The 10,388-nt window shown below is 32.3% G+C and overlaps 1 protein-coding gene across 1 annotated transcript in view; it reads right to left on the reverse strand.

The window, feature by feature from the left end:
- Positions 1-749: 749 nt before the first annotated feature.
- The window catches only part of LOC106320821, a 17,579-nt gene continuing 7,940 nt past the window's right edge, over positions 750-10,388 (reverse strand). Inside the window, exons 8-36 of the mRNA XM_013759173.1 lie at positions 9,976-10,370; positions 9,763-9,893; positions 9,515-9,695; positions 9,383-9,430; positions 9,212-9,298; positions 9,047-9,130; positions 8,764-8,966; positions 8,586-8,667; positions 8,247-8,475; positions 8,046-8,191; positions 7,860-7,920; positions 5,733-6,139; positions 5,599-5,675; positions 5,212-5,429; positions 4,076-4,254; positions 3,385-3,528; positions 2,998-3,297; positions 2,875-2,919; positions 2,722-2,808; positions 2,535-2,642; positions 2,383-2,448; positions 2,174-2,263; positions 1,935-2,036; positions 1,799-1,840; positions 1,532-1,633; positions 1,366-1,437; positions 1,129-1,230; positions 963-1,034; positions 750-860 (exon numbers count right to left, since the gene is read on the reverse strand). Of these exons, the coding sequence (XP_013614627.1) occupies positions 750-860; positions 963-1,034; positions 1,129-1,230; positions 1,366-1,437; positions 1,532-1,633; positions 1,799-1,840; positions 1,935-2,036; positions 2,174-2,263; positions 2,383-2,448; positions 2,535-2,642; positions 2,722-2,808; positions 2,875-2,919; positions 2,998-3,297; positions 3,385-3,528; positions 4,076-4,254; positions 5,212-5,429; positions 5,599-5,675; positions 5,733-6,139; positions 7,860-7,920; positions 8,046-8,191; positions 8,247-8,475; positions 8,586-8,667; positions 8,764-8,966; positions 9,047-9,130; positions 9,212-9,298; positions 9,383-9,430; positions 9,515-9,695; positions 9,763-9,893; positions 9,976-10,370 (3,971 nt within the window). The remainder of the gene's footprint in view (positions 861-962; positions 1,035-1,128; positions 1,231-1,365; positions 1,438-1,531; positions 1,634-1,798; positions 1,841-1,934; positions 2,037-2,173; positions 2,264-2,382; positions 2,449-2,534; positions 2,643-2,721; positions 2,809-2,874; positions 2,920-2,997; positions 3,298-3,384; positions 3,529-4,075; positions 4,255-5,211; positions 5,430-5,598; positions 5,676-5,732; positions 6,140-7,859; positions 7,921-8,045; positions 8,192-8,246; positions 8,476-8,585; positions 8,668-8,763; positions 8,967-9,046; positions 9,131-9,211; positions 9,299-9,382; positions 9,431-9,514; positions 9,696-9,762; positions 9,894-9,975; positions 10,371-10,388) is intronic.

Consider the following 10,388-nt stretch of genomic DNA (forward strand, 5'->3'; position numbering starts at 1 on the left):
AGCAAGGAGTTCGTCACATGCACCCTGTCACGTTCGATGTGGGGAACAAGATGAAGGAGCTATATGATTTTACGTCTCGCTGTGCAGCTTCGTTTGTTTGTCGTCCTCCATCTACACGCTTTCCTAGTGGCAGGAGGAAAAAAAAGAGGATACCAAGTTCGTGGGAGTATGGAAAATATCGGCCCATATCCAAACCATCACCAAAGTCTTACAAATGTAGCAGATGTGGACAGAAAGGACACAACAAATGTAGTTATGTGGTGCCTATTTGATAATAGAGTAGTATAAAAACTTGTGTGCAATTGATTATTTTATATGATGTTATAAGAGAGAATTGAAATCGCATAGCTTTTGGAGAACCTTTTATTATTACATTCATCATTTTATAATGCTTTATAAAGTTTACAGGTGTTTAATAGAAGTTATGTTACTTATTATACGAAATGTGTGGTTACATTAACCACCCTTTATAAAACATTAGGATTCAGATTAATTGCAGAAATTATATGTTCTTTTGATATCTTAGCTTACCTGCATGAACATAAATAAAATATGTTTCCTTATCAAAGGATTAAGGTACAAACCAAAAGATATTTTCCTCGTCACGGAGGATTAAGGTACAAGCCAGAACATGTTCCTTATTGAAGACATCAACAAATGATAATACTAAAACTGAAAAAACTTCATTAATATTAGTTAAAAGCACTAAAAAACAGAAAGAGCTTCATTTCTTCAAATTCGCCATGCTTCTAATCGGATGTTTTCAGATCTTCCAATACACGTTCGATCACATCACCAGCTGAATCTTTCTCAGATTGTTTCTTTTGTCTTTTTGATTTGGGGATGCCAACGTTAGGTTCCTTTATAAGCATAACAATTAAGAAAATCAGAACTGATAATTGGATGTAGTCTATGAAATTTGAAAGAACATTTTATAAACCATTATACACAGAGATATTCACCTTATTTCCTCTTCCTCGTTTGTTTGTAAACTTCACGGGCTTTTTAGATGCACCCTCATTCACTTCTCCATCCTTCAATTTTGATGACACAATAAGAAAAATTACGTAGAGTATATTAAACATTTAAAAAGGCTATCAGTTTATAAAGATTTATAAATAAGCTTACTTCATTGGTTTCTGAATTTTCATTTCCTTTAGCATCGACTTCTGTATCATCTTCTACTTGTTGTTGTACTTCAAGTGGGGGACTTACACCTTTATTCATTCTCTAATATTACAAGACAAAAAATAAATTAGCAATTTCGAATTCAATAACAGCCTTATAAATCAGAAATGATAATTGAATTTAGTCTATGAAATTTGAAAGAATATTTTATAAACCATTATACACGAAAATATTTACCTTATTTCCTCTTCCACGTTTTTTTGTAACCTTCCCGATCTTTTTAGATGCATCCTCATTTCCTTCTCCATCCTTCAATTTTGATGTCACAATAAGAAAAGTTACATAGAGTATATTAAACATTAAAAAAGGCTATCAGTTTATAAAGATTTATAAATAAGCTTACTTCATTGGTTTCTGAATTTTCATTTCCTTTAGCATCGACTTCTGCATCATCTTCTACTTGTTGTTGTACTTCACGTGGGGGTCTTACACCTTTATTCATTCCCTAATATTACAAGACAAAAAAATAAATTAGCAATTTTGAATTCAATAACAGCCTTATAAATCAGAAATGATAATTGAATGTAATCTATGAAATTTGAAAGAATATTTTATAAACCATTATACACGGAGATATTTACCTTATTTTCTCTTCCACGTTTTTAGTAACCTTCACGATCTTTTTAGATGCATCCTCATTTCCTTCTCCATCCTTCAATTTTGATGTCACAATAAGAAAAGTTACATAGAGTATATTAAACATTTAAAAATGTTATCAGTTTATAAAGACTTATAAATCAGCTTACTTCATTGGTTTCTGAATTTTCACTCTCTTTATCACCGACTTCTGCATCATCTTCTACTTGTTGTTGTACTTCACGTGGAGGTTTAACACTTTTCTTATTTCCCTAATATTACAAGACAAAAAAATAACTTAGCAATTTCGAATTTAATAACAGCCTTTGTAAATCAGAAATGATAATTGAATGTAGTCTATGAAATTTGAAAGAACATTTTATAAACCATTATACACGGAGATATTTACCTTATTTCCTCTTCCACGTTTCTTTGTAACCTTCACGGGCTTTTTAGATGCATCCTCATTTACTTCTTCATCCTCATTCACTTCTTCATCCTTCAGTTTTCATGACACAATAAGAAAAGTTACATAGAGTATATTAAACATTTAAAAATGTTATCAGTTTATAAAGATTTATAAATCAGCTTACCTCATTCGTTTCTGATTTCATTTGCTTTAGCACCGTCGTCCACATCTGCATCATCTTCTACTTGGTGTTCCTCTTCCTCTTGTGTCTGTCCCTATTTAAAAAAAGGATTACATATTTATAATGATTTATAAATTTAAAACGGTTGTTCAGTTTATAAAGAGTTATAAATAAGCTTACTTCATTGACTTTTGATGTGTCATTTTCTATAGCACCGTGTTCGACTTCTGTATCATCTTCTACTTGATGGTCTACTTCACCTGAAGGTCTTACACCTTTCTTCTTTCCCTAATATTACAAGACAAAAAAATAACTTAGCAATTTCGAATTTAATAACAGCCTTATAGAATATCAAAAACACAATAACCTTAGCGATTTTCTGTCTTTTTGCATCTATATAATCTTGTAAAACTTCTGTGTCACCAACTTCATAATCGGCATTCTGTCCATTTATCTGGAAAATTATATGTCAATACAAATACATTGTATTAAGAATATGGAGGCGTTATAGATAACAAACCTTGGTTTTTGTGGCGGCTTCAGTTTCTTTTGACTTCTTAGTTTCCTGTTACAAGTTAGAAGCATATGAATCTTTCTTTTCATTTACAACACGAAACAAATATAGAAAATAGTTTATCTTCACTGTTTCTCCACGAATGTTCAAAAGACCTTCAAGGTACTTCACTTTTTCTTCAAGAGACACTACTTTCTTAGTGAGGAATTCAATCTTTTCTTGATCAGTTGCATCAATCCCAGGAGCAGAATTATTTTCGTCCACTTCAGCTTCAGCAACGACAATGTCGACACTTCCATTAAGCCAATCTTGTCTCTTTAAACGATATCCTCTTTTGACATGATCAACAACTCTTCCGAATTCACTGTCTACATCTTCAACCAAGTCGCTATGCAATTCGGGATCTCCAAGGATACATTTGACATCAACCTGACAAGTGTTTGCATATGATCAATCAATCGATAAAAGAAGAATGCAAAGATTAAAACAGTTTTATAAAACATTATAAAAGGTTACCTTCTCCAATTTGTCGAATCTGTTAACCTCTTCAATAGTAAGCGATTTTATTTTTATCCAATGCAAGTACAAGGGAAACTGAATTTCATCATCCCTAATACCAAAGAACATGCCTAGTTGATTCACAGAAGATAACACCCATAGCTGAAGTGGATATATAAAGCCACAAAACGCATATTGATCTTTCTCCGTCAACTTTTTATAGGTAAGGCTCTTCACTTCTTTTCGTAAATAATCAAAGGCCAAATTCCCCCAGGGATACTTGCAAAACTCTTTGAAATTTCTAGCTCTAAGTAGACGCTCTTCTGGTATACTTGTCATTGGATTGCATGCCATTAATATTCCTTCCACAAGGATTGTAGCTCCCAATCTTAATCTCTGATCAGCAGTAAGCTATGTACTCTTTTTCACAAGTAGTTTAAGCAAGGTGTTTAAAGTTTGATTCTTCTTCATCCATGGATCTTTCTTCTTTTTTTTTTGTTGCTGAAGTCCCCACTTCCTCTTCATTTTTGTCAACAACACAAGGCAGACCCGTTGCCAAGTGGAATTCTCTTAGAGAAAATCTCATTAGTTGTTCTCCAAAAGAAAACCACAAACCCTTCTTGCCTATATCAATTCTCCTTAAGAGTAAGTGATGAATCAAATGCCTTGAAAACGCCATATGCTTCTGCCTCCTTCACATCTTAATTACCGGAGCCAAGAATGAATCTTCAAGGTTCTTGAATTCTTTGTCCAAAACGTTTTCAACTTTACCAACCAACTTCAGGTTGGAGCGCTTGTTAATTCTATCCAATACGCCTCCATTTGTACCAGGTTCGGAGATTCTTTTTGGCAAAGCAATCTTATCATCAGATTTACTCATCGTTTCACCTGAAACAATTCAAAATGGTAATGTCAAAGATATGTTTTATAATGACTTATAAAAATTTTGTTTATCAACACTTGTAAATCATAATAGATCAATCTAAAATTAATGAACCACATCAATAACGAAAGAAATAGCAATGAAATATATCGCAAATGACAAAAAAAAATCCTAATCTACTCTATTCCAAGTTACGACATACTAAACCTAAAGGCCACAACCTCTAACAAAATTAGTCAAATATTACACTAATATCAATCACACATCTATTATAGGCAGAGCGAGAAGAAGAATCGCCAAGAAGAACCAATAACATTACCGGAGTTAAGAAAAATCAATGGTAACTGAAAACCACCAGTGAAAAGCAGGTTAAAAAAAGGAGAACGGCGGAATATAAAAACAGATCAAAAGATGCGGTTGTGGATTTGTATCGGAAGAGACGCGAACAGAAGAAGACGATGAAAGGTCCCGTCTTTTTACCCTTAATTGTGACGGTTTTATCTCTAAGGCCCAATTTCGATTATCAATGTTTAAGGCCCATGTATATATATGGTTTAATGCTTAGAAAACAATACTATGATTTTATAAACTATTATAGATTTACAAGCTCTTGTAAATTATTTATATGCTCTTATAAATTATTTGTTGGCCTTTATAAATTATTATATATAGATTTATAAGTCTTTATAAATTAATTATTGGCAAAATTTGTAAATCATTTTATACAGATTTTCAAATCTTTTTAAATTATTTATAGGCCTTTATATATTACCTTATAACTTATTTCATAAATTCTTATATGCCCTTCAAAATAATTGTCAAAATTTTTATATAGATTTAGAAGCCCTTTGGATCTGATTGGTGTGACAGCATTATTTTCAAATTCTCTCTGAAAAATGGTGTAGGAAGGTTTTTAATTACACCAAAATTAAATACAACTTATGTGTGAGAAAATACCTTACGTGCGCGAATCCAACTACCACCACCTAGCCACTCCATTGACAGCCTAATCTCAGTGTAATTAAAAACCGCATCCTCTTTTGTGGCATCGAAATACACTTTGTAATTATTTTCAATGAGAATTTCCGTCACTCGACCTTTGCGCCACCCATGTGTAACAACCACTTCAACAAAGTCGTTCAGACTGTACTCTTCACAAAGATCTCGAGGAGGGGATGGCCTGATTTTGCAAATATCAACTATTGAATGTTTTCCTTCCACTTCATCACTCAAATTTTGTGAGCTTGTACATCTTTTGATCAAAAAATTTCTTCTATCACCCCCTTGAATCTCTGTAATTACTAATGCTCGGACCCAAATTTTTTCCTTTTCACTTTCACTAATTTCACGGGTCATTTCCACCAACTTCCCTGTTCTTAACATGTGTTAACTCAATACCTTCAATTCCAAAACAATCATATATAAGCTAAAGCCCTCAACAATTCAAAGTTTTAGAACTTAAAACATATAAAGAAAACAATACCTTGTTTTTGCTTTTGACCCATTCAGAGCCGATCCAATCAACATGAGGTCTCAGTTGGTTTCTGATGAATCTCATTATGTCTGGTGGATCATCAAAGTAAACCAAAAAACTACCATCTGGCCTTTCAACTATGATAACACCAGTCCACCAACCATTATTAAAATAAGCATCCACCACCGACCCTTCCTTGAATACGACACCCTCATTCAGACACTCTGGCGGGACCGTCCGAATAAAACATCTTTCAATAGTTTCCTTGCAAGGAATTATACCGTCTTCGTGGAGCAAATTTTTGTAACAACCCCGGAGCTTTTCTCCTTCCACTCTCGTCGGATTTTGCTCGAGGATAGCTCTAAGCCAAGAACCTTTGAACCCATCTTCTTGAAGAGATACTTCTACTTCACAACCTTTGGCAATAGACAAAATTTTTCCTTATTTATTCAAATTCTTCATCTTTGGTTACTCCTGAAAAGGAATCTGAAATGCAGAGCACAAAAAAAAAATCAAGAAAAGAAAGAAAGAAGGTGAATAAAGATCAAATGAACGACATGCATCCAACAAACTAAAACAAATTGAGATTTTAGATAAATCAATTAGGTTCCACACAAAAATTCAATTCGATTTTGGAGTGTATATACAAAAGCAAAGAGAAAATTCAATTTGATCTAAATTGAATATAAAAAGTCAAAAGAGAATACAGAGAATGTAATTGAATTAACTTTTGCCAAAATCGATTCAAGTTGAATTGAAATTGAAACTGAAACAGAGTGAGATTTTAAATCAATCAATTAGGTTCCAAACAAAAATTCAATTCGATTTAGATTGTTTATTCAAAATTGAAGATGAAACTCAATTACCTTTGCCACGATAGTGATTCAAAATGGGGAAGATCGTTGTGTTGATTCTTCTTCTTGGAATTTACGGACATAGAAAACGATGAAGAAATGATAGAAAACAAGAAAGCAAAACAAACGTGTCGGAGGGAAGAGGATGAAGACGTGACGTGGGAAGAGTTAAATTTACTGTTTTACCATTGCTTTGTTAAATGATAAAAAACAAATAAATTGTTGAGGTTCTGGTTCGAACCCGAGATTCCAACTAAACTGAATTTTAAGGGAACTTCAACTTACCACTAGACCATATCACATACTCGTTACGCTTAACACAGTGTCAATATATCATTATTTTAGTATATAAATATTGTAAACCGATTTATAAGCCTTTCTATATTAGTTATAGACCTTTATAAATTTATTTTTATAGATTTATAAGTCTTTCTAACTTTTAAATACGCCTTTATATATCCTAAACTCGATTGATTTTACAAGAGGTAAAAAACCAGTTTTAATAAGGTGTTATAAATCTACTGAAATACAAAGTTTGAAATAAACCATTTTGTTTCCCTTGATTTTATAAGAGTCTATAAACCATTTTTAATAAGGTGTTATAAAGATACTGAAATACAAATTTGGAAACTTAAACCTATATGACACATAGTCTTTCATTTTAAACATTTATTTTTTATCTTATATAAATTTATATGCCCTTATAAATTAGTTTATACAGATCTATAAATCATTTTGGTTGTTTATACGACTTTATAAACCTTAATTCTTTTTGTTTATGAACTGATGAGCTCTTGAAAATAATTATTAATAGCTTAAACCGATTTATAAGCCTTTCTATATTAGTTATAGACCTTTATAAATTAATTTTCATAGATTTATAAATCTTTATAACTTTTAAATACGCATTTATATATCCTAAACTCAATTGATTTTACAAGAGGTAAAAAACCAGTTTTGTTTTGATTTTATAAGAGGTTATAAACAATTTTTAATAATGTGTTATAAAGCTACTGAAATACAAATTTACCATTTAACGTTCTAAATTAAAGAAAAGCCATAAATCCAAGTCATAAACTCATAATACTCAGAAATTCTACAAACAAAGTTTACCAAATACGCATAAAACAGATAGTTGTTCACACATAACTATAAACAAGTGAAAACGTTTTTGTTCATTCCCACATTAGTACTCATTGTAATTTCGAGAGGATATCAACCGCCAACTTTTCTCGGATGATTGAAATTTTTTCTTCACTCAGCTTTGTCAAGTCCACTATACACATTGCATGGCACTCTATCAGCTTTAATGCATAAACTCCACTTTCTTCTATTTTAAGAACCTGAAACAAAAATGTGTTAGTAATATATTAGTCTTAAGAACATAACAGATAAATTATGATATAAGTTATTTGATCTATGATACAAATCTAACGTAAACATTTATAAGCAGTTATAAAGATGTTACCTGTGGGAAACCTTCAGATGCAATTTTTATCGAGAACTTGCTTGTATCCATGCTGACATCTTTGAAGAAGTTGCGAATCATGAATGGGAGAGCCATCGCATATGCATTTATATAAGGGACCAAACTCGCATCTGTGAACTTCATTGCTGCACAATTGAATGTTGTGATACTTCTCTTCTCCAAGTTGACTACAACTCCAACCCAATACTTTTCTTCTACTGCAATAGAGGAAGTTGATATTCTTCTCTATGTTGTACTTGTCAAATCCTGCTCCAAATTGGAAACCTTTCTTGTCATCTAAAAACTCATCATAAAGCTCATCTATTTCTTCAAGAAACTTCACTCCAACAACTAAGTCAGTTTTGTTCAGAAACAAGTCTGGATTGTTTTTCTTTCTTAGTTTCAGCAACTCCAAACCTGCTTCAATATGCTGAGACAAAAATAACAAATACTCATAAAAGCGATCATATAGTTTTATAAAGAAGATTAATATAAATTTATAAGGGACTATAAAGACTTTTTGTTCACACATAGTCTAACCGTTTTTGAAAGTTTTTTTCCGGGAGTTTCAATATCTGAAAACCACTTTGCGGTTACTATCTCTTGATTGATTCTCAGTTTCCTACATTGTACACTCATACTTATTATGAAGGTATCTAGTTTCACCTCATGAAATATATAGTTTCTTATAAAATAAAACTTACTCTTTTTGTTTGACATTTTCCATTCTCTCATCTTTTCCTTTCTTGTTTTATCAGCTGGCTCAAAGGGATGAAGAATCGGATGTTTCTTCCTTGCTCCTGTAAATGGGGGTTGTGTATGAGTAGATGGTATTTGACCTCTTTCACTTCTTCTTAGTGGAACATTATCTGTATCAGCTTTAATCTTCTTTTGAAGTGGAGGCTCAACATCTTCGTTTACCTACATACCAAAAAACAGTTTTTACGAAGGGTTATTATGTCTATAAATAAATCAATACTCATAAAGTTTGAAAAACAAACCTGGCTGTCTTGTTGTACCAATCTCTTATTAATTTTCATTAGAGGTTGAAAAACAGGAATCTCACAAATATCTCTCATAAGAACCTAATTCATGCAAATCGTTTTATATAATTGTTTAAGAGGCCTTATCGATCATGAAATAGTTTATAAAGCTTTATAAAATACCTCATTTGTACCCTTTCCACTATGACGACTTTCTTGGGAAAGAAGATCAAACTTAGGAGACGTAAATGTTAGAGTAGGCGATGTAACCTGCAAACAAATATTTGAAAATTAGATGTTTATGATATATACATTAAATTTTACAAGGCCTTATAAACTATATTAATTTTGTACCCTTGTATCAAAGTTTGGAGTATTTAATGTTGGAGTAGGCCACGTAACCTACAAAAGAAATAAGAAATTCAATTTGCCAAGCACTAAATCAAAAAATTTATAAACCTTTATATCCTATTTTTAGATTCATACCTGCGACGTTTGTTTCAAGCAACTTTCTGCTTCAAATTTTTCTGTGTCTGTGTCTTCGTCTTGAGTGATTTTCTGTGTAGTCTCATTTTCCCCAAGAATATTCTCTTCTTCCCTTAGATGCTCTGTACCAGATTTTGCTTCTTCATCACATATCTCTTCTTCATTTTCATCATTTAGTGCACTTCTTCCATCACCAGAGTTTGCTTCTTCAGCAATTGTATCTTCTTCATTTCCATCATCTGGTGCACTTTTTTTTATCACCAGAATTTGCTTCTTCATCAATTGTATCTTCTTCATTTTCATAATCTTGTGCAGTTCTTCTATCACCAGAACTAGCTTCTTTCTCACAATCTTCTTTGTTTGGTGAACCGTCATTAAACTTAAAAAAAAACAAGTGAAATCGTTAGGAGAGAAATAACACGTTAAATTTTATAAGTACTTGGTAAAATTCAATTGCTTACCTTAACTCCTAAAACATTCTGGATCACCACTACTCGCTTATCCAAATTACGAACCATTTGGATTAGCTTATCAAGTTTCTCGCTGTTATACATAGAATGATCTTTATCTTTTCTTTGCTCCTTATCCTTTTGATACTCTTCATCTTTCTTTTCCTCTTCATCTTCACTATGGTTCAGATCTTCACAATGCTCTGCATCTTCGTCTTTTGTCTTGCGTTGTTGACCTATATCTTCTGTTGCAACAAACATATCCGCAAAACCTTGCTCCCAATCGCTTCTCTTCATTTTGTATCCTTGTTGAACTAGTTTCACAACACTGTGAAAGTCAGCATCGTCACTATGTGTTGCCCCCACCAAATGTTTGTATTCCTCAGCCAATCCAATCACTGTGCTAACTGTAGAATAAATAAAAC

Source organism: Brassica oleracea, unplaced genomic scaffold (genome assembly GCF_000695525.1).
Source record: "Brassica oleracea var. oleracea cultivar TO1000 unplaced genomic scaffold, BOL UnpScaffold01080, whole genome shotgun sequence".
Taxonomy (NCBI): domain Eukaryota; kingdom Viridiplantae; phylum Streptophyta; class Magnoliopsida; order Brassicales; family Brassicaceae; genus Brassica; species Brassica oleracea.